General features: G+C 38.4%; 1 protein-coding gene across 8 annotated transcripts in view; it reads left to right on the plus strand.

Annotated features, from left to right (window-relative positions):
- Positions 1 to 25,522, plus strand: part of LOC109070715 (protein bassoon-like) — a 120,617-nt gene that overhangs the window by 39,618 nt on the left and 55,477 nt on the right. For all 8 annotated transcript variants that reach the window (XM_042762927.1, XM_042762921.1, XM_042762922.1 and 5 more), the window contains 2 exons: positions 11,256 to 11,754; positions 14,177 to 15,280. In XM_042762927.1, coding sequence (XP_042618861.1) covers positions 11,256 to 11,754; positions 14,177 to 15,280 — 1,603 coding nt within the window. The remainder of the gene's footprint in view (positions 1 to 11,255; positions 11,755 to 14,176; positions 15,281 to 25,522) is intronic.

Below are 25,522 nucleotides of genomic sequence, written 5' to 3' on the forward strand. Positions count from 1 at the left end.
TCGTTAGAATGCTCGGCTGAGTGGATCAGACAGGACGATTATGAAGAAGTGCTGCTGTAGTGTCAAGTTTTGAAGGGAGTCATGAGGGAGTACAGTACTACACCATCTAAGCTGTTCGCCAATCACAATGCACTGGGACAGCTAACCAATCACAACACATTTTGTTTTATCAGACGGCGGGCCTTCATCAAACCCGGAACTAATAGGGCCGTTTGTGCCAGGCTGGGGAGAAAAGTATTGTAATAATGTAAATTATGTGAAAAATAATGTGTTTTTTGAACCAGCAAGCATGAGAGCATGTTCTAGTACACCCCCAAAACGAAATCAGGACTTTGTAAATGAGCATAATAAGACCCCTTTAACCACTCCTATCCAACTGTGGATCTGCTATGAGCAAGAGGTGGAGTGGAGGTGCACCACAATAGAACCCTGCCCTTTATTCAATATTCCATTTCAATTGGAAATACATCACAACACTGAAGTCAGTTGCAAATTCCGGTTCACTGGTACTTTGATACTGATATTTTTCATATTGTACTGAAGTTTTTAATTGTTGTGTAGTTAGAAATTATTGTTTTTTTTTGACTATTTGATGTAATTTGTTTATTTTTAAAGTAGCGATTATCCACATACATCTTTGATATGAATATTTTTTGGTAATTCATTAAATATCGCTGGCTAAAAAGTAACTAGTAACTAGTACTCTGAGTAGTTTTTGAGAGGTGTACTTTGTACTTTTACTTAAGTACTGTTTTGACACCAGTACTTTTACTTGTAATTGCGTATTATTTCAGCAATGTAACAGTACTTGTTCTTAAGTACAAATTTTCAGTACTCTTCCCAGCACTGCTGACATGTCATACTGTACATTCTTAAACCCCGAGTTACTGTTATTATTTGCATATTTGATAGTGTAAACAGCAATGACTAGATAAAACAAAACCATGTTTGTTTTTTGACCACTGAGAATGAATAGGATACAACAATTTGGACATGGAGCTGCAACAAGATCTCGATATCTCTAAGATTAAACCATACAAGGCCCAAAAATGAAGATTCCAAAAGAAAAGTTTCTTAGGAACCAGAATCTAAAATCATATTAAGATGAATTTAATATGTCTTGAATTACAGGCATGCAAATATTGGAAAAATTATATTTATAACACTCAAACAAAGTATGTCCTATACAATTGTTTTGATAGAGGGAAACAAGATGCATTTCTAGTTTCAACATTACTTATTCTTCACACATAATGCTTTAAATACAATAAGTATCGGCTGTAAAGTGACCAACATTGAAAATGGGTATTATTCAACAATCTGAATATGGAGCCTCATTGAGATCCCCATATCTCTGGAGCTGAATGATAGATTAAAGAGTTTTTTTTTTTTTTTTTTTTTTTTGCAGTTTAAGTAAAGACTGCCTGAAAAAAAGTGCTGTCCCTATTCAGTATCTGCAATGAGATGCGATGAGATGTTGTCAGGTTTAATGTCAGTCTCATTATTCTATCGTTATTTTTGTAACTTGTTATAAAATAAAAAGTCTCTCATCTCAGAATAATAAACTATCTTGTCCTGCCAGATGTTATACTGTGCTTGTAGCACACACTCTTCAATTGCATGCACAAATGCAACGGCACATGCTGTATATCATTTCACTAAAATGCAAAATTCAGTTCAATTCAATTCAAGTTTATTTGTATAGTGCTTTTTATGATACATATCATTGCAAAACAACTTTACAGAAAATTAAGTTTCTACAATATTTAGTAGTAGCTTTTTAGTGGTGACATCAGTTTATGTACATATGGCAGAAATGTACGGAAAAATCAATTAAAGACGTAATCTATGTGATTATGGCAGATATTTAATGAAGAGTTATTTTATGAAGTTATATGTGGTGCAGTCCGATAGGTCTAACTCAATCTGACCTAATGACATCATTATCACATGGCACAGCTGATTGGTTTTCTCCTGTATCAGTAGCCAGTGAACTCACTGCTCAATATTCAAATACCTGGCTTTTGTTTGCTGTAGCAGTCTGCAGCTCACTTCAGAAACCCTCCACCATACCCAGCTCCACCTGTATAGATCTGCTACAAGGTGATTCATGTATGCTGTTGGGGTTATTCATGTGTTATATGTGCAGCAGCACTATTTCCTACATGCTCACAGCAGCATGTTGTGGATGTATTGGCAGTAACAAGTCTCGGTACTTGCTCTGCCGCAGCAGCAGCAGCGTAGCAGATCTATTCTGCCAAGACCCAAATACATTAACAATGTCATGTACATTACCATGCCAATCCCTCCGAAAGTTGTCATGACAGAACAGCAATTATTTTATGATGCAATCAACTTATAGCAAAATTTTGTAGTTCTGTATGTTGTTTCAGGGTTGGCATCATCTGAGGTCCTCTGAGGTGTTGGCATCATCTCTTCTTAGGTGTTCTGGATTCAGACTGAAGCTTGTGTAGTTTCCACGGGATGTCAATCAAAAACAGAGAAACAAATAGAGACATAATTAGTGTAGCTGCTGTTTGAACCAAGTAAAATTTATTTGTTTAATCCAAGCTAAAGAATAATAATGCACATTTGATCAGATATAACTGCAGTCCAAGATTATTGGCCAAATGCTTGGCCAAAGAGATGTGTCTTTAATCTAGATTTAAACAGAGAGAGTGTGTCTGAACCCCGAACATTATCAGGAAGGCTATTCCAGAGTTTGGGAGCCAAATACGAAAAAGCTCTACCTCCTTTAGTGGACTTTGCTATCGTAGGTACTACCAAAAGTCCAGAGTTTTGTGACCTTAGGGAGCGTGATGGATTGTAGCGTGGTAGAAGAGGTTAGGTATGCAGGAGCTAAACCATTAAGGGCCTTGTAGGTAAGTAAGTAATAATATATTATAACTGATACAGAACTGAATAGGTAGCCAGTGGAGAGACTGTAAAATTGGGGTAACATGATCATATTTTCTTGACCTGGTAAGGACTCTAGCCGCTGCATTTTGGACTACCTGTAGCTTGTTTATTGAAGATGCAGGACAACCACCTAGAAGTGCATTACAATAGTCCTGTCATGAATGCATGAACTAGCTTTTCTCCATCAGAAACAGGTTACATGTTTCGTAGCTTGGCAGTGTTTCTAAGATGAAAGAATGCTGTTTTTGTAACATGGGAAATATGATTTTCAAAAGACAAGTTGCTGTCTAATATAACAACCAGATTTTTGACTGTAGAGGAAGTAACAGTACAGCTGTCTAGTTGCAAATTGTAATCTACGAGATTTTGTGTACTGTTTTTTGGTCCAATAAGTAATATCTCTGTCTTATCCAAATTTAATAGGAGAAAATTATTGGTCATCCAATCTTTTACATTTTTAACAAACTCTGTTACCATAGATAATTTAGAAATTTCATCTGGTCTTGTTGAGATATATAGTTGAGTATCATCAGCATAACAGTGGAAACTAATCCCGTATTATCTAATAATATTACCAAGATGCAACATGTATATTGAAAATAGCAGAGGACCTAGGACAGATCCTTGTGGCACTCCATATTTTACTGGTTATAATTGAGATAACTCCCCATTTAAATAAACAAAGTGGTAGCGATCGGACAGGTTGGATCTAAACAAACTTAAAGCCTGCCCTTAAATACCTGTATAGTTTTGTAATCGATCTAGGAGTATGTTATGATCTATGGTGTTGAACGCAGCACTAAGATCAAGTAAAACTAGCAATGAAATGCAGCCTTGGTCTGATGCAAGACATTAGTCATTTTAACAAGTGCAGGTTCTGTGCTATGGTGGGGCCTGAAACCTGACTGAAATTCTTCATAGAGATCATTTCTATGCAGGAAGGAGCACAATTGAGCAGACACAACTTTTTTTCTGAAAATTTTGACATAAACAAAAGATTTGAAATGGGTCTGTAATTTGCCAGTTCACTAGGATCTTATTGTGGTTTCTTAATAAGAGGCTTAATTACCGCCAGCTTGAATGGTTTTGGGATGTGGCCTGAAGATGACGACAAGTTAATAATATTGAGAAGCGGTTCTTCTGGTACAGGTAACAACTCTTGCAGTAATTTAGTGGGTACAGAATCTAACAGGCATGTTGTTGGTTTAGATGCAGTGATAAGTTTATTTAGCTCTTCCTGTCCTATGGTTGTAAAGCACTGCAGTATATCCTTGGGTGCGATAAATGAAGCTGAAGTACAAGAGGCTGTAGAATCTACATTTGTTATTGTATTTCTGATGTTATCTATTTTATCAGTGCTGAAATTCATAAAGTCATTAGTATTAAACTGTGATGGAATATTTAGATCGGGTGGCGTCTGGTTATTTGTTGATCTAGCCACTGTGCTAAATAAAAACCTTGGATTGTTTTGGTTATTTTCTATGAGTTTGTGGATATGCTTGGCCCTGGCAGCTTTTAGAGCCTGTCTGTAGCTGGACATACTGTTTTTCCATGCAATTCTAAAAACTTCCAAGTTAGTTTTTCTCCATTTGCGCTCAAGACTATGAGCTTCTTTCTTGAGAGAGTAGGTATTACTGTTGTACCATGGCACAGTATGTTTTTCGCTAACCTTTTTCAATTTAATGGGGTCAACAGCTTCTAATGTATTAGAGAAGATAGTGCCCATGTTGCTAGTCATTTCGTCTAGTTCATGTGTATTTATGGGTACACAGAGCAGTTAAGCTAAATCAGGCAACTTATTTGTGAATCTGTCTTTGGTGGCTGGAACAATAGTTCTGCCAGGAAGATAACGTGGAGCCATATAGATAATATGAGTAATACGCAGCATGCACGTTACAAGGAAATGCTCAGTAACATCATCACTTTGAGGTACAATATCTATATTAGTAAGATCGATTCCATATGATATCATTAAATCTAAAGAAACTACGAGCAACATGCAACGTGAAATAAAGGTAAAGTACCAATAAATCACATAACTGGTACTTTGTGTGTTAGCTGGGAAGGATTTGCATTAAGGTATGATATATTTTTAAAACAAATTACATATACTGTATAATACATAAAATTACATACAAGTGGGTCGCGGCTGGATGACCATAGGAAAATGTGGGTCCCATGGCCAAACCAGGTGACAAGCACTGATTTATGGCACTTGGACAGGTATGTTCAATGCAGTTGTTTTGACAGAAGAAATTTGAGATACATTTCTAGTTTCAACATTATTTGCTCATCGGACAATTGTTCTTCAGACAATTCTGACAACTGTTTTTGAAAACTCTTTTGATTTAAGGTGGTATTATTTTTTTGAAAAGTGGTATAAATTTGGTTTTTGACCACTGAAAATGTGTACAATTTAACAATTTACTAATGGAGCAATATTTAAATTCCATTATCTCTGGAACTGAACCTTATAGGGCCTTAAAAAAATGAATATGTCAAAATGGAAGTTTGTTAAGACCCGGTATCTAAAAGGGCATTGTAAAGGAGCCAGTGGTGTGACAGCTGCCAAAAAAAAAGGGCCCCAAAGATTTTCTGATCAGCCTAAACACCAATTCTCCAAACGTACCGGCAGATGGAGGCGTAAAAATTAGGTGACGTGACAATGGAGTCAAAAGTTCAGAATGTTTATTCCCAGGAGTGCAAAAATGAAGGTTTCCCTCTAGTGTGTCAAAGGTATTTACAGTGAAAGTTCAAAAAAAACACACACACACACACACACACACACACACACACACACACACACACACACACACACACACACACACACACACACACACACACACAAAAAACCGTTCAAACAAACATTTGGCTTTGTCAAACAATTTGACCCAAAGGACAATAATTGCACTCCAAAAAAAAAAAAAATCAACTAACAACTCACTCTACAAGTTACCTAACAAATGTGAGAGGCCATCTTAAAAAGACCAAGCCCCTCCTACTTGGACTAAACCATTTGGTAATTAAAGGTAATAAAGAAACCTAAGAGAGTCAAATAAATTTGCTTTAGAGGTAACAAAAAATGCAAAGTGATATAACAATAGGAAATATCTAAAAATTTCAAACAAACTCAATTAATTATTAATTCTTAACATTGCTCAACCAGAAATTAAACAGATCACCAACATCCCCCTTCCTTCATGAGTACAATGGACCATGCCATCTATTGGCGGGAATGGGATCTTCAAAATGGTGAGCATTTACTGTGACTGGGTTTTGTCTGTTTGGCATGAGAAAATGTTCTAGTACTTAAGTATGATTATTTATAATATGTAAATTGTCTTGCAGAAACAATAAACATTTAACCTGATCACCAGCCTTGCTTTGCTTCTTAATACAACACAACTCAACTCAGCTCAATACAATACAAATCAACATAGTGAAGTTTATGAATCATTAAATGTCAAACTTAGAAAGAAATGACATGAGGACAGGAACAACATTACATAACACATGATCAGTGAAAAACATATCTGTGTCAACTGGTGTTCAATTATTTGTGTGTAAAATTTATGTAGGAATGAATTTATGACATGTATGTTCACAGTCCCTTGTCAAAGTAAGAGTCCTTTTCATAATAAAAGTCTGTAGTCACAGAGCCTCACTGTGACTCTTTAATACTTTTTGAGTTACAGGCCTGCAAACTTTAGGTCCACATATCTACTGTCAGACTGACTTGGGCCTTGGCTTCCTCCTTCCTCCTGTTTTTAAAACCTGAGGAAGTGAGATTGTGTGTTTCGGATTGAATTTGGCTTTGGATTTATATTTCCTTGTGTTTATATAAGTGTGGTTGTGTGTTGAATAATGTATATTAGGCAGAAGATATGTGTAGGTTTATGATTGTTGAGTAACATACTGATGTTTTTTTGTTAGACAAGGTTTGTATGTTTGAGATTGTTGTTAAACATCATGTGAATGCATCATCTAATATTAGGCAGAAGGGTTGGCAATAATAAGGAGCGGGCATCGGGCCAAAAAAACACAAAATTGTCCATGATGGTGGGCCAGAACATAGTCAAAAGATAATTTAAGGAATTAATTGATGGAAAATGAAACTAGAATTGTCTGTGACAGACTGTTACAGTTTATTTTGAAAACTGGTAAGTGAGCTGTTACTTGTGAGTAACTGTTCCTGTCATGATAATAGGACAGTCATTAACAAAAACCCACATTTGTGTGGCGGGGTCCGGGTTTTACACTGGATAAATTAATAAAGCAGAGTAGTGACACATCACGTAACCTGGCAGGTATCTTCATTCACCAACTTGCAACACAGACCGCCTTGCTAAAACACACATATGTGGGAGAGGCGGAATGGATAAAAATAACTCAAAAATAAAAAAGGACATGAATAAACCCATTTATGGCATGTTGGAGTCAGGCTCTTAACAAACTGTGTTTTTTTCCTCTTTCCATATTGTGAATAATAAATGTATATCATTTTAATTTGCTTATTACACAATGGAGCCTAATTTATTGTAATAATTATTTGACGCAGCCTACTTTTACAGTCAGGATTTTCCTTGGCATCCTCACGTACTAAACTGCATTTTTTGTTTAATGGTTTGCATGCTCAAGGTATGCTATTTCCTCATGTGCAGAGTGATGTTAACGGTTAAGCTAGCTGGCGAGAGAAAATGGCACTATCAAAGAGTCTAAAGAGGAACGTTAACAGCGAAAATAGGGCATACAAAGAAGAATAGATAGACAACTATGCGTTCATCCTACCTAGTTTTGTGAATGCAAAGCCATTGTGTTTTATCTGCAATTAAGTTGTCGCAGTTTGTAAAGAATATAATATTAGGCACAGCGAATTAAAAGCTTTTGAAAATAAAATGTAGGGCTGCGCGGTTAATCGAAATCATCATAAAATCACGATTTGAGGGAGCGCGATTTCTAAATCGCTTTATAGCACGATTTTCTGCGGCCCCAACCTCCCGCAGTATGCTATCCAAACCAATCAGAATGCAGCGCACCTAAATGGAGCGCGAGAGCAGAACAGACCGGGCAAAGGCCTATGTAATGCCAGGTTCACACACTTCATCTGTGGTGCGTATTTTTTCCACGCCCATGTTAACAGATCAGACCGTTCACACTGCACGCAGTAACAGATGCGAAAAATGTGAACAAAGGTTAGAAATAGAAAGGTGTGAAAAATAATTAATGTCTAGCACATAAGCATAGAGAGATTTGTGTTTGTTGAGTGCACAGTTTTAGTGGGGGAAGAGGCGTGTTTTTGGTGGTTCGTGTCGGGTTTTGTGCGAGAGCAAAGGAAATCCACATGTGAGCAGAGAGATTTGCGCTCGCGCATTATATTAATATGCTTTCACGCTACAATAATGCACTCTTGACATTTGTTATTAAAATAACGCCATACTCCAGGAGCGATGCATCTGCAGCTGTCATGCAGCTATCGTTTCCACACAGAGTCTATTTCTGGCTGTATATGCATGCATCACCGCTGAATTAAAGTGACTCGGGAATATTTCACGTAGAAAAAGTGAACATGGATTGACACGGAAATGTTGTAATAAATGCATATAATTAATGTCTACTGTTTCACAATCAACACATGGCTTTTTGGCTAGGTTTAAAACAAATGAGTTTTAAAGTGCACTTTTAGATAAACAAGGCTTGTAATAGATGGCTTACTCCTCCTGCTGGTGTAGGAAAACAAGTTATATTTATTGAGTTTAAACGTGAATATGTCTATGAAAGATTGTATTACTATACTGGGATAAAACAGAATCACAATGCTGAAAAAGCATTTTCAGAAACAACATTTGGATTTGAAATCAAAATAATCTATAAATGTTGTGTTTGTGGTATACAGCCGCGGATCAGGAGCGGACTGAATATTTGCGACCTGAAATCTGAAAGCACAAAATGAGTCCATGCTGCTTATGCACCGCATACACATACTGTATACGCACTGCAGGCGGAGTACGTGTGAACCTGGCCCAACAAATCTAAAAAAAAAAAAAAAAAGTTCTAGTACTTTTATTTTGAAATCACTAAAGATGAAGTGATTGTGAGTAACTGTTGCTGTCATGATAGATCTTATTTAGAACCAGCCACTATCAAATTAATCTGGCTGTGGGAGCTTTTTTGTTTTGGAAAAATTTGTGATTGTTTTGGTTAAGTGATCTAATAGCTGTTTCCTTAAAACTAGAGAAAATTGATTACAAAACAAATTAAAATAAAACATATAAACATATAACACATGTAAACCAATATATATTGCCATCCTTTCCTGTGACTAGGTCCAGGTCTAGCTCCACTGTCCTTCTAATGCAGGGCATGTTAATTCCTCATTAAGGAGGAGGTGTTGTAATTATATCCAAGCTCTTTCTCACAGAGCAAGCATTTCACTTAGGGATAAAAAGACACCAGTAAAACTAAATATAAATATGTACAGAAAACACATGAAAAATATTTCAAAAGCATCATGAAACAACACAGTGAAGTGACAGGGAAGTCGACCTGCTAACCTTATTGGAAGAAATCAATTTAAATAAACAAAAACTCTCAAATGGGTGAAATCCTCTCTTTCTAGCTGGCTCCATGTCTACTATTGTAGTGTAATTAGCAAACTATAAATACCAAACCGAACACTCCAACTAATCATATCCAACTACTTATAACCCTCGAGTTTGAGAGAGGTTTGATACATCTTATAGTCAAAGCGCCCCACCAAAAGTGAGGCCCTTCTTGAAGCACTGCATTCAAACGTGGCTTCGAACGTCACTTCACTAAAACAATACAAGCCTCAATATGGTGCTCTGATGGGAACTACCTGTTGTTCTCGACACAAGCTTCAAAAGCCTGAAGCACTTTTTCCAGAAAATGCTACTTATTCAGTTCAACGTCCTGGAATTGAGTCTCCGCTGGTCCCTCCCAGCATCCAAGCTCTTTTAGTTGCGCTGGTCCTGCCCAACATCCAAACTCCTTCATCACCACTGATCCCACCCAGCCTTCTAGCTCCTTCATTCCTTCTGGTTCTGTCCAGGCTCCAAGCTCCTTCGTCCACTCTGGTTCCACCCAGCTTCCTGGCTTCTACTCCACCAGTTTCGTCCAGCCTCTAGGCTCCTTTGTTCAAACTAGCTCCATCCAGCCTCCGGGCTCCTTCATCCTCACTGGTTCTGTCCAGCTACTCGGATTCTTCCCTTCTGCTTACTCCATTAGACTTTACGGCTCTGCCTCCGAACTTCCTGGTTCTCAGCTTGCCCTTGGTGCATGGATCCCACTGCTTTACCTTGGGCCTCCAAACCCATCTAGGCCTGTTGACCCATTGGCTCCACCATAGTTCCACACTCCACCGTGCTCCCACATCAAAACTTATCAACACTTGTGTGCCTAATGCTGTGCATATTTCTTTTTGGAATGCTCAAGAGTACACCCAATGTAAAATAAGTGATTCATTGTACAGTGTTGCCACAGTCCATATATATATATATATATATATATATATATATATATATATATATATATATATATATATATATATATATATATATATATATAAAATGTGAATTTTCACAAGAGTGTAGAACTCAGTGTACTTATGCTGAACTGAAGTGATTGACAGCTTCAATGATTATAAAGTATGCTTTCTTTGCTCACCGTCTGTGTATAATCCGTTCACAAATTGAATAATAGTTTTGTTTTTCATGCAGCTAAGAGGACCAGTTACCACCAATACTGCAAAGTTTGAGTCGAGTCCGATATAGGCTATGACTATGTGGTAACACTTTAGAATAGGGTACACATCTTCATTATTAACTACAGCTTTTCCCTCAATAAACGCCTAATTTGCTGCTCATTAATACTTAGTAAGGTAGTTGTTAAGTTTAGGTATGAGGTAGGTTTAAGGGATCTAAAATAGGCTCATACAGAATAAGGCATTAATATGTGCTTTATAAATACTAATAAACAGACAATATGCTAGTAATATGCATGCTAAAATGCCTTTTTCCTGAAATTTGGTATTGTAGTACTGTGAATATTGTTGGTACCTCTATGATAAACTTGATGATAAAGTGCTTGTGGTGTCCTTTATTTGTATGCTGGATAGAATAAAAGTGTCTGTTAAATGATTCAGTGTAAGTGAAGCTAATGTATATTGATAACTGAACTGAGCTATTAAATGCCATGCCCCACACTTGAAATTATACTTAAATGACTGACATGTGAAGAGCAGGCTGGTTAAAAAGGTAAAGGTTGTGCAAAAGAATAATCAGATGATCATTCTCACCTGCTCTTTTTGCTTTATTTAGGTTGGCTAGAGGGGGAGGCCTACCATCAAGCCCAGAATTAGGCCATGGGACTGGTAGTGATCAAGGGCCAAGTGGTGACTTTGGCATGGGCGGCATTCAGTCAACTGGAAACCCTTACAAAAAGCCAGTCCATGATGGACCTAGACATTCCCAGACTGGTTCTACACATCAATCGCAAATTCAAGCTTCATCAGGGGGCATGGGACCCACTCAAAGCCCTGGACAACATGCCTCCAGACGCAACCTCCAGGTGGACTTCAGCAGCAGCAGTGGGCAAACAGGCCGCTCACCGTCAGTGTCTCCTGATAGAGCCAGTGCACCAACTTCACCATACTCAGTACCCCAGATTGCTCCGATGCCTAGCAGTAAGCTCTGTCCAGTTTGCAATACTACAGAGCTGACAAATGTTGATGGGTTACCAAACTTCAACAAGTGTACGCAGTGCCACACAACAGTGTGCAACCAATGTGGCTTCAACCCCAACCCACACCTTACAGGGGTGAGAATTTAGAAAAAATGGGATTCCTACTTCATACTTTTTTAATCTTATTGATTAGTTTGTGAAGATTATCTTCTGATTATCTTTTAGTTAAGCATGTGTTTTTTCTGTGGCATCCTCCTTTTTTTCTGTTTTTCATTCAGTGATGCAGGTATAAAATGGCAATGGAGCCAAATGTTGTTTTCGCAAGGTTTAGTGACAGTTTTGGTTTTAAAAACAATTAAATACATTTCTTCAGAAATCAATATTGCCATTTTAGAGATGAAGGTTATTCCATGTAATACTGTCTTGTAAAAAGAAATTAAATTGAATCTAACCAAGTAAGAGAGAAAAATGGACAATCCAGATGTTCAGCAAGAGGACGAGTTCATCGAATTCCAGTAGCAATGTCTTTTCTGTGAACAATTTATTCTCTTAAACTGATTGTTTTTAATGTACTGGTGGGTAAATAGCAATGAATTATTCATTTATGATTTTTACCGATCCAGATAATAGGCATTAACAATAAATTCAGTGATCGGATTTGCAGTGCATGTGTTGTATAACCTGTTTTTACACTTTTGCAGGAATATATTCTGTAAAATAGCAACGCAATAAGAAGTCCTTGTAGATCTGGGCCCGGTTCCCCAAAACGTTCTTATCGCTAAGTAGTTCTTAACCTATTCCTTAACCTCTCTCTTAACGTTATGGCATGATTCCCGACATGTTTGTACGCTAAGTATATCTTCTGTAAGTCACACTTTTGTAAGGTTGGTCTGGACCATTCGTAAGCTCTCTCTTAGCGTTGTTTGAGCTCAAGACGCTAGTCGCCGCCACTGTCCAGCAGTCTTTAGAAATCAGCGCAGCGCAGTACAAGTCAAACTATGGTATGTTGACAATGTTGTGGCTCAACAATGATTTTATGTTATGGACATTTTAAGACTAATAATAAAATATGTTCGCAATGGATACAGGCCTATTTATGAAGTTGACTTTATTTGGTATCAGAACTAATATGGTGGTAATTAGCCTAGGCTATTTCGTAATGTCATTAAAGCGTTTAAATTGGCAATCACTTTTGATAATTAAAATCTGGCAAACAATTTGGCTGTAAATGGCTTAGATCTATAAATGGGTAAGCATGGTGGTGTCCAGTAAGCGACCAACTATGGCAGTGATCCAACGTGTCCTTGTATTGAATGGACTAAACCGCGGAGCCGTTTAGTCCATGTCAATTTTTTCTATTCGGCAAAACTTAAGCCCTTTTGACATTTTGCCTGACGTGGCTATATTAAAAAAAATTTGCCTCCCAAGACAACTCATTATGGAGCTGCTGGACCTTCTCAGACCTGCGCTTGCCAGGCTAACGTGGCAGAATTTTGCTTTAAGCCCTGAAGTCCAGCTGCTTGCAGCGCTATGGTTTTTTGCTACAGGGAGCTTCATCGAGGTCGTGGGAGAGGGCTACAGCCTAAGCAAAACCTCGGTGTGGAGGTGCGTCCACACTGTCACCAACGCCCTTCTGCGCTATGCCGGGGATTACATCCGGGGAATTCTGATTGTAAAGTACCTTACCATTAATATAAAAGTGTATTACATAATTTTTAGAAGTCGTTAAACCCATGTCAAGAAGCGGCATAAGTGGCACGACGGGATAAGGAGGGTGGATGATTAGCGAGGGATACCCGTTCGTCTACCCGTCACAACATATCGTGTGAACATATTACTGACAATTTGAGAATTTAATTAATAGTCTATATTTTACGGATAACTTAAACTATGTTAAAATAAATGTTACTGGAATAATTTGAGGAATGTTTCATTTGCATAAAACGTGTTGTCTTTCTTAACGCCGTAATGCACCTTCGCGTGAAGTTGAAAATCGATTCCTGAGCAATCGATGCCAACTAATTCAGCACCTTCACTTGGAACAGCGCCTTTGTAACGGCGAACGTAAGAGGCAGCGTGTAAAGAAGCTTCCTAAGGGACACTTCGGGGAACACACTTAGGAACATAAACAACTTTGGTAAGATATATCTTTCCAATCTTCTTAGCGCGCTAAGAGTGAGCGTTATTGGGGAACCGGGCCCAGTACTTTTACTTTTGACATTTCAATAAATACAATGTGCAAAAGAACTTAAATATTAGATGGCATATTATATAGATGGATAAATCTAAGTTTGAGGTGTTGAACTGCCCCTCAAGCCAATCATAGCTGTGGGAGATGCCTGAATATCCTACTAAACTCACTGCTGTATGTAATGCAAATGTCTGCACAGTGAGAAGATAGTGAAAAATTAAACATGTATTCACTGTAATTCTTAGACATTTAATATGTCCTTGATCAAATAAAGTATCTTTGTATTTTATTTATTTATCAAAAACCAGATTTTAAATTGAGTGCATATCTGTTGCTGTAATGCACTAATACATGTTTCTTCAACAGGTCAAGGAGTGGCTCTGTTTAAACTGCCAGATGCAGCGTGCTTTGGGAATGGATATGACTACATCACGTTCCAAGAGTCAGCAGCAGATACATTCTCCTTCTCATCAACCTATGGGTAACCCCATACCCAAGACCCAACCCTCAGCTCGGCCCACACCGCAGCTACAAACCCAAATGCAGACACAGATGAAAGTTCAGCCTCAGACTCAAACTCAAGCTTTCTCTGGGATCCAGAAACAGATGGGTCCTACTGGAACTAACCAGACTGCACTTAACAGTGGGCCACACACTAGTCTCCAGACACAAAAAGAACAACCACAAAAAAAACAACCACAATCAGGAAATTTACAAGCAGGTTCCCAGTCAGGGTCCAAGGATACCCAGAGGCAGCGAGGGGAGGTATTGGGACCAAAAAGTCCAGAAAGGGTGGCCCAAACAGGACGGATTCCTCATCCAGGGGCAGTGCCTTTACCTGGCTTAGCAAAGGCACAATCACAGTCTGATCTGGGGCACAGCACTCCAGTACGGTTTGGAGGTCAACCTGATAAGGCCCGAAGTCTTGGAAACTCCCCAGCTCATCACCAACCATCCCACGAGGCACCTCAAGATGGTTTAACTAAGCTATTTGGTTTTGGGGCATCTCTTCTAAATCAGGCAAGCACCCTTATTTCTGTTGATCCTCTTCCTGGATCCTCACCGCACCACTCGCCTGCCCGTAACCAGAGTGCCCAGGGGACAAAGGTGATCTTTAGTGATGCTAATGATGGAGCTAGTGCTAAAACTACAGCAGGACCACCTGACACTGTCAAAACAGGCCCAGGCCCTGGAGCCCCTCTCCACAAACAACCTCTGCAGCAGCAGTCACCAGTGCACCATCAAAAACAGCAGTCGCCGAAACACCATCAAACAATACCACAGCAGCTGCCACCACTAAAGCAGCCTCCACCTCAGCCAGTTAGTCAGAAACCAGATGTTACCTGCCCATTATGCAAAACTGTGTTCAATGTCGGAACAACAGAACCACCAAACTACAAGTCTTGCACCCAGTGTCATACAGAGGTGTGCAATCTTTGTGGTTTCAATCCCACACCACATGTGCTGGAGGTAAGGAGCTGCACAGATCTTACTCATATACTGTATGCAATGGATTGACGCTATTCCTTATGTTAATTTCTTCTCTCTGATTGCCACATTTTTTCTGACTTAAATCTCACATAAATCCTTATTTTTCTCACTGAAATTACAAGTTTTTTTTCTTTTTCTTTTCTTTTTCATTTTGATGAGCATAAAACGTTTTGAATTATTCTAATTTATATTTTTTTTTGGTTTGTTTGTTTTGATTGCCAACCAAATTCCTTTCAGAAAAATATCATACATTTCATTCCACCTCATATACTGTATATATATATAGTATATGAGGTGGAATGAAATGTATGTATGATATTTTTCTGAAAGGAATTTGGTTGGCTATCTATCTATCTATCTATATATATATATATATATATATATATATATATATATATATATAATTCAAAATGGACAGAAAGCATATTTTCCTTTTTTGCTGGCAGTAATGTGTATGGTGGGAATCATAGGTGATGTGCGTAGAGTGCGTCACAAAGAGAGGCCCAGATATCAGTGTTGTGTCTTATGCATGGCTGTTGTTCTCTAATTTTAAAGCAGTTTCCAAATTGCAACTTTATGAGCTGCTACTGATAATGCATGTGTCATGTTCTTGTGTTATGATGTGAGAGAGCCCGGCTATAATCAGTTTGTCTAGATGACCTACAGTATCATGTGTCCATATAATCAAGCAAAATGACATGGAAGTCAGCCCTAATAGTATATTGATGTGTGTGTAGTGCTGGATTAAGGCATAGGTGACATAGGCAGGTGCCCAGGGTGGCATTCAGAATGCTAATTTGTGCAATCAAGTTTACCCATCATTTACACCCGTTTTTGTCATGCCATTTTACCATGTGGGTCACTTAACATTGTCAGAGTGGGCACTCTGATTCTAGTTTATGAACTAGACCAGCTACTGCTCTGTGAAGCCAGAGACAGGGCTAGTGAGGGAACAAAATGACATTTTATATATATATATATATATATATATATATATATATATATATATATTTTTATATATATATATATATAAGCATCTTTTTAAATTAATAAAAAACTATAGATTCTGACCATTAAAAAAAAAAAAGATTTGTATTAAAGGGGGCATTCACGCATTTAAGCTACGAATGCTACTGTACGTGCATGTGTGCTGTAGCAAATTAGCTCAAAAGGAAAATGTATATAAATAATTACAATTAATTATAATTAATTACAATTATTTACCTCAGCTGCCGATAGTAACTGAATTAAATTGCCTTCAACCAATCTATTCGTCCAGCGGAAATTTAGTGTAATTTCATATCAACTCTAAGAAAGGATATTTTCGTGGCCACAGAAAACAACCTTCTTACAGTGGCCTAATGCATTAGAACATGTAGCTAGATTGTAATCATAAAGGGACATTAATTTGCAAGGCAGAATCAGAAACTCATATAATTTGTGCACAATAGTTTTATTAACGGAGTCATATGATGTTGCTAAAAAGAACATTATTTGGTGTAATGAAATGTGTTTATGTGGTTTAAGGTTCAAAAACACATCATTTCCTACATACTGTACATTGTTGTTTCTCCTCCTTGCCCCGCCTTTCTGAAATGCGTAAATTTTTACAAAGCTTATCGTTCTGAAAAGTGAGGTGTGCTCTGATTGGCCAGCTATCCCCAGTGCATTGTGATTGGGCAAATACTCCCGGTTGCCATCTCCCAGTTTTCTAACAAATAATGCTACCCATACTGTATTTATCCTATAGTAAGGGTAGGTTTAGGGTTGGGATAGGTGTACATGAAAGTGAAAGTGACGTGACATACAGCCAAGTATGGTGACCCATACTAGGAATTCGTGCACACACCCAGAGCAGTGGGCAGCCATTTATGCTGCGGCACCTGGGGAGCAGTTGGGGGTTCGGTGCCTGGCTCAAGGGCACCTCAGTCGTGGTACTGAAGGTGGAGGGAGCGGTGTACGTTCACTTCCCCCACCTACAATTCCTGCCGGCCCGAGACTCGAACTCACAACCCTTGGATTGCAAGTCCAACGCTCTAACCATTAGGCCACGACTTCCCCTTCCCATGTTAAAAAAGGATTTTACTTCCGAAATATGCTACCATCTGTTTTAATGGGAGGTAGCAAAATCTGACAGAGTAGCACAAATCGTCAGAACACCGGCACGACGAGACAAAACCAGTAAAACATTTGTGGCATTTGTGTCATCCAGTAGGGACATAATTACGGATCATAATGACTTATACTGTCTTTTTACGTGTTGTGTTGTATCGCGCTGCGTAAACATGAAACCATGTCTGCATTTGTGTTCGGAGAAACGACAAACAACTAGCCCTGTTCTACACTGCTTAAAACTCGCGTTTGAATCTTCAGTGGTAAATTCTTTAAATTTGTAAACGTGACTCGCGTAAATTTGTAAACGTCAGAATGGGGAAGTCGTGGCCTAGTAGTTTGTGGGGAAGTCATGGCCTAGTGGTTAGAGAGTTTGACTCTTAACCCTACAGTTGTGAGTTCGAGTCTCGGGCCGGCAATACCACAACTGAGGTGCCCTTGAGCAAGGCACCAAACCCCCAACTGCTCCCCAGGTGCCGCATAAATGGCTGCCCACTGCTCCGGGTGTGCGTGTGAGTGTGTCTGGGTTGAACTGTTCTGGAACAGTGTAGTAAATACATCTTAACCACTGATTTCTAGTTGTGTCCTCTTTTGGAAGACCAAACAAAGTATTTTTGCTTTTGCAGTGAAACACACAGCGTCTTCACAACATGGCGGCTGTGGTGGTAGCAACAATAAAGTTACGTCTTATTTCTTTGCGTGAAATTTTGGATGGCATTATGCAAATCTTCCCACATCGTGACGTAGACATGTGGGGCCTGTTTAAACGAGGCGTTATAGGAAGGCATGGACAAGTCTAAACTTTTATAAAGAATATCTCTTTGGGTTTGAGACTTTAGTCTTTGCAACTTTAGGGACCTTATCTATTCACGAACAGCTTGTAACACTTCAAAGAGAAAGGAAAAGTTGAAATCGCATAATTTTTTTGAGAGAATTTTATGGTAATAATTAATATTTACACAATAATTATTAAAAATTATTATTAATGATTTTTTCCCATTGAAAATAGTAAAAAAAATAAAAAAATCTCTCTAATTTTTTAAAATAATTTTTCAACCAATGCAATATCTCTGATTAAAATAGAGACTAGGCCTTTACATTTTTTATTTTTTTATTTTTTTTAAGGCAATCATATTAGCACCGCCTGATGAGAGCAAAGAAAGAAAAAAAATGTAATTTCATGTTGTAACCACTAGATGCCTAAAGGAATCTATAGAGAGGCTTTTGAATTCCCTAGTTTGTTTTATACATAATTGTTTACTTTTATTAGGTCGTGGATTTAAATGTATAAAAAGGCATTCCCAAAGACTACTTTTTGTCAAGATTTATATTTTTTTGTTGTTTTAAATGTTGATTTGAAGCATCAGTTTTTGAATTATTATTACTACAGGCAAACCTGAATACAGAAAGCATTTTATACAAAACAATAAAATTATATAAAAATGTAACACAAATAAACAGGAATGCTTTATCAGAGCTTAATCCTTCTGGGCCTGATCTGATTTTAACCTCTTTTTTTCAGTTTTCTGACTCATTTTGGATATTTGGTTATAGCCATACCAATTCATTGTATAATTGTGTTTGTGTGTCTGTGAGTGTGTGTAAGTGAGTGTGTGTGAGTGGATGTGCCTGTTTTGCACTCTTAATGTTTTAGAGTGTAACCCCTTCCTTGCTGTCCACTTTTTTTTACTAAATTGTAGTTGAATTATTGATTTTATTTTACATAGTTGCTGTGTTACAGGCACACCAGTTCATGGGTTGTGTGTACATGTGTGTGTGTGTCCATGCGTGTGTAAGTGGGTGTGTTGATTTTGCACTCTAGATGTTTTAGAGTTTCACCCCTTCATTGCTGTGCAATTTTTTTCTGCATCGTGGGGGATTTGTAGATTTGTAATTTGTAGATTGTACACACAAACATTTTCTGTATTTTCACTTTTTTGCCATTTCCAATTCATTTCCTATACTCGGTCATTTTTGACCGAAGACGATGAGTGGGACTATTTTTTTTATGGGCACTTAGTTTTTTCAAATCATGCCCTCAATTTTTTTTTGTGTTCACATACCAAGTGCCATAAAAGTCACCAGTTTTGTACCATTCAGATGAAGCTACAATTTTTAAATATTAAAAATATAAAATTATTCAGTGATCAAAGACCGCACAAAGGTTAACTTAACACTACCACAAACTAGTCTAACAGACAAACAAATATACATACACTCACACATACATACAAAAGGGGAGAAAAGTGGATGAAAGAAATCATTAGAAGAACAGGGAATGAAGCTATGGAAGAGGAGTGAAACCATCAGCACCATTTTTCAGTGGGGTCTACAGCTTATACTAAACCTCTGTTGGGAGTTTCTTCCCAGGTAGAAAGTGAAGAAGAGCTAAGAGAGATAGCAGCTGAGATCCTGGGATCTTTGGTGAATGAAAAGTCAAGGCCGAAGCCTGGCACAAACTTAGGGTGTCCTTAGAAGACTTTTAGCTTAGGATCCCCATCTACTCAGGATCTAAAAGAAGCTAGACTCTCTGGGCTATATGTTGGAGCCCAGCTGGCATGCCCGCACAGGCTCAGGCTCTCCACATGGGCAGCAATCAGAAGTTTCAGCAGAAGACCAAGCGCGGAACTGTGTGTGAGCCCTTTAAAGTCTGGGAAGAGTGTCACCTCTCAGGATGGGCTTGACCAATGAGAAAGGCTGAACCAGGGGCCTGGGGTCATTCACAGACATGCTGGCACCCAGTATGTTTATTGGGTGAGGTGTCTGTAATTATTTGTTAATCTAATGAATAATTGATTTGTTAAATCTAATGAAAAATTGTGTGTCTGATTGGTCCAAATGCTACAGTGCTCATGGCAGGGAGTGAGAGAGGTCACATCCAAGCTGATTTCACTGCCCAGATAGCCAAATTCCTGAGGCCCAGATCAGGCCCACACCTGACACTTACATCCGGCCCACATAATGCGTGGAATGATGGCACTTGGGTGGTCCGCTCCTTTTTGCCAGATTTGGGTCACGAGCAAGTCAAAGTAAGGCCCAATGTCAGCCATGAATAAACCAAATAAAGCAGAACTGGCCCAAATCTAGGTCACATCGATTTTAATTCTGGCCCAAATCTAACACCTTGTTCTATATTATGTAGAATGATGACATTTGTGTGGTCCACTCCTGTTTGCCAAATTTGGGCCACACGCAAGCCATAGGAAGGCCGCATGTCAGCCATGACAATAAATTAATAAAATAAAGTAGAATTGGCCCAAATCTGGGCCACGTTTATTTTAATTCTGGCCCAGATCCAGCCGAGATCCAACACCTTGCTCCGGCCCACATACTGCGTGGTAGTACAGTTCTTTTTGCCAGATTTGGGCCTCAAGCAAGCCTTAGCATTGCTGCATGTAAGCCAACCAAATAAACCAAAACTGGCCCTAATGTGGGCCACAGTTGATTTTTATTCTAACCCTGGTCTTCCCCACATTCCTCATGTGGCCCACATGCTGCATGGAATGGTGGCATTTTGGCAGTGATCCACATACAGGCCACTACACAGCCACAGTTTAGCTAATAATGAACCAAATACACCATAAATATGCATTATCTGGGACACACTAAGCCTTAAGTGAGTTATGCATCAATAATACTCAAAATTTTAAAGAGAAATTTAAAAATGTCCTCCATAAATGTGCAAATACATTCCAGAAATGTGTCCTACTTGATAAAATCATCCTGACCCAAGTTTTGCCCAAACAGCAATTAAAATGTCACAGATAAATATTCAAAAACACATTCCAATACTTTAAATGCTTCTCACTCAGACTCTGTAAGTGTCATAGCTATGGTAAATCCGACCATAGTATAGCACAGCAACATTTAAGACATGGGGACATAAGACCAGACAAACTCAAAATGAAAATACAGGAACTTAAGTACTCGAAGCCAGAGCTTTCCCTATCCAGTCCTTTCCCTATCCTCCTCGTCTCAAGAAATGCATTCACACGAAACCAGGAAACCGACACAAAACGATGTAGTATACATGCCAGACCAACATGTGGCGCTGTAATTCTGCCACAGAGATACACTAAAAACAGAAAAGAAGACTTGGACTATGCACATAAACCTTGTGCTGTACACACGAAAATGCAAGGGTGGTGTTTTCAGATTTATCCACTCTGGGACCCAGTTTTAAAAAGTATCGGTTTCACTCTCCCAAAACGCCAGATCCGTCTGGACAAAACGCCTATATGATACAAAATGTATGTGTATACAGCTAAATGCATCTCCGTGTGGACTGGGCCTCAGACCAAACAAGGATAATTAACTAGGCACATCGGAACAGAATTGGGCCATTTTTGCTATTTTACATGTGGGCCACTTCAGGTTTACATCCATTTTGTACAGGCCATAAGAAGGCCACCAATGCTGTATGATTGTCTTAAGTGGCCCACATCCGCATGGTATCTGGGTGCCTCTGTCCCAGCAAAATTCCCACTGATTTTGGTGCAGTTCAGGCTGGTGCAGTGCTAATTTCATTAATGTTCAGGGTATGTGCAAAGTTTATGCTGAAAATTACAACAACAAACAATATATTTTTATGAATAGTAACACTAATTTATCTGGATAAATAGAAAGGGAAAAAGGATAAGTAATGTCATCTGGGCTTCTTTTCTAAGCCTCAAGTCTAGCCTGTCATTCTAAAACTGGAAATGAGCGAACAGTGGAGGGATGGATGGATAACTGGAGAAAATCAGGCACAGAAGCGGTACTTCTCAAATGAATGGATTATCCCCATTATGATCTTGTGTGCATTTATATTGTTTCTTTTCATTGGTTGTTATTCCCTACATTTGTAAATACCTATAAATAAATTTAGTTCCTGGATGCATTTCAGTAACGATGTATTTGTAACACTGTTAATTGTTAAACTGGTTGTATTTGCTGAATCTCTTTGTTGTAAATTTTATTTTTATTTTAACACCTTCTCAATGTGTCTGATAATGTGTGCCAGGCTTGTAAGAGATTGCTTGAGAGAAAGAGGAATGGCTCTTGCATACTGGCAGCTCCCATAACTATCTGAACCTTTTTTTTTTCTATCTCTGCTCAAAAGAAATTGAAATTGACACATATACCTCTCTTAAGATCTGTACCTCATGTAGACCTCAATGTGGAGGATGTGCTTGTAATTGGTAAATGGGTTTCTTTTGAAAATATAGGGCCAGCTTCACGAATGAACAAGGCTGTTGTAATCATTATGAGCAAGAAAAAAATTGGCCAGGCAACTGATTTGAGAATAGAGTTTAGAAAAGTAATATTGGGCATGAAAAGTGCATTCTTGTTAATGGAATAAAGAGGAATTTTCAATATTTTTTTATAAGCATGGATCCCAGATTTACTATAAATGGAAACCTTTCAAATCTTGAACTGTAGGACAAGGAATAAACTACCCTTTAAAAAAAAAAACTACTACAAACACACATGCTGAAACAGCTGTGTTTACAGACAATAATGATGTGAGCTAAATGAACAAATATAGATGCCCTGAACAATGGAGGAAATATGTCATGCATCATGTTTGTTAGATTCCCTTAATTTCAACTGAGATTGATGAACTTTTGGTTTCAACAATGACTCGGAGTTTGGCATAAACTGACCCTACCAAAAAAAGGCACAGGCCTCGCAGAAGCTAGGAGATGCCTGAAAAACAAAAAACATTGGGTTTCCCGAGGTTGCTGATTGGCTGGAAGTTCAGTGGTCGTTGAAGTGACGTCTTGGGAAGCCCGTGGTTGGGCGTAGGCTGAAGGTGCGGAGTTGTGGGCTGGTTGAAGTTTCAGACGGGCACGCAAGATTAATTGGTCTTAAGTTAATGTTTTTATTAATCTACTTGAAAGTGTGAACCCTGAGATGGTATTTATAAGGTAAAAGTCTGAAGTTTCACACTCTCTTGCATGGACACACTCTTGGAGTCTCTCCAGTGAAGAATCAGTCATAGCGGAAAACAGAAAAACCAAAAGAAGGTCAAATCTGCGCTGCTTAATTCAATGGTTGTTCCACATTAGTTATCTGCAAGACCTCCGCAGCATGGCATGAGCCAACTGTAGAAATTTTCAACATACATTTTAAATATACTCCAGGCGCATAGTAAATCAGTGCTGATCCTAGCCTTTTGGGAGCCCTAAGCTTAACTTTGTGTTGGGGCCCCCCTTAGTTTTTTTATGACATGCAAAATGATCCCCTTACCCTATGCTTAGGTCTGTTGCGAGCAAACAAATGCACATATGAACATAATTTTGATGTTTTATGCATTCCAAATGCATCAGTGCTATCAAAAATGCTATCAAAGTATCAAGACCACATAAGACGCACTGTGCTAGACACATACTGAGCCCTTGGCCTATGTTGGTCAATAAATTGACCATATTTGCATAGCAGCAAGATTTATCTGAACTACAGGAATATATTAAACAAAATAAAATCCCCACAATACAAAGACATGCAAGGGTGGTCAACTGGAGACTGAAAATTGACCACAGGTGTGAGTAAAGGCCCCGGTATACTTCAAACGAAATCGAAGAACAAACTTATATGACGTCATTTCGAACAAAATCAGGCCAAAACGAAGTTCATTTTGGCAGTTCGAAATGGCTCACCATAGGGAAATTTCTGGGGGAGTTCGCTTTGGCTCCTAAACACCTTTGAGATTCCATTAGTCTGTGAAGGTTACGCAATCGGTGGGTGTGTTCTAAAACTCCAACTTCTTTGACCCGCAATTTTTTTTCTCGGTTCGTTCCTCATTCTGCTGAGGTCATTCAGGAGAGCGACATCTCCTGAATACACTGGAGTGTCGAATAGCTGAGCTGCACAAATATATCTGCACCTGTACGATCACTCGCGGACAGGCTTTAAAGATGTAGAGACAGTATTTCATTCCTAGAAAGAAATTGCAATGAAGCTTGGTGTTGACGACCCGGAGTTATGCAAAAAGCAACTCAGAGAAACATCCAAGACAAGTTTTCCAAAGCCATGAAAAGAATGAAAGGAAAGAGTAAAGATATAATGTAGCAAGTACCAAATACATGTTTCAAATAAATGTTACACCATACTGCTGCTGTTGTTCTTTCAATAAGGGAATTTAAAGGGTATACAGTAAATGAAATGCCAAACGAATATACAATAATAAACCTTTGTTTTCATCAAAACAATTTATCCAGTTTAATAAAATAAATGAACACTAATAAAATAAAGTAACAAACTGATTCCAATATTTTTTTTCCTACATCATGCCAAAGTTTTTAGATTATGAGACATTCACACTTCGTTTTGTGAGGGGATTTGGTATTTTTAGTTTTTAGTTAATAATTTTTGATTTTAATTTTGATTTTGCAACAGAATCACTGTTTCACGGCTGATCACTGAAACGGCCAGCGATTCACTGAATGAGCCGTATAACATCAAATCTGCGCTGGATATTAATATCCAAAGTATAGTGAAAACACTATTAATTAGCACAGTAACAAGATCAGCAGTTTAAGACATTAACTTGTAAGCACTAAACACAAGATACTTCCCTTTTCAATATGAATAAGGCTTTATTAGATAAATCTAAGACATATAAACTAATCTAACACATAAGCACACGCACTCACACATTCACACAAGTTGCAGGAAGATAGAAAGTTAGGGAAGAATGAGTTTAAGAGAATGAAAATGTGAAATCCCAAGTTTACAGCAATACTTGAAATTGCATAGACATGAACCACCATCAGTCACTTAATTAACCCTCGCATTGAGTTCATCAATTAGGTTAAAATTATTAGATAACACCAGTACAGATCTGGAGGTACGTTACTTGTGATGCCTGTGTAACGGGGTTCCCTTTGTTGTCACTGAAAAGGGGTTTTTCCGAGGTTGCTGATTGGCTGGAAGTTCAGTGGTCGTTGAAGTGATGTCTTGGGAAGCTCGTGGTTGGGCGTTGGCTGAAGATGCGGAGTTGTGGGCTGGTTGAAGTTTCAGACGGGCACGCGAGGTCAGACTCGGAGACACAGCGTTACAAAACTTAACTCAGAACACGAACTCTCAAACGGAAAAGAAAAGAAACTAAAGTAAAAGAATAGAAGC

This window comes from Cyprinus carpio, chromosome A8 (genome assembly GCF_018340385.1).
Source record: "Cyprinus carpio isolate SPL01 chromosome A8, ASM1834038v1, whole genome shotgun sequence".
Classification (NCBI taxonomy): domain Eukaryota; kingdom Metazoa; phylum Chordata; class Actinopteri; order Cypriniformes; family Cyprinidae; genus Cyprinus; species Cyprinus carpio.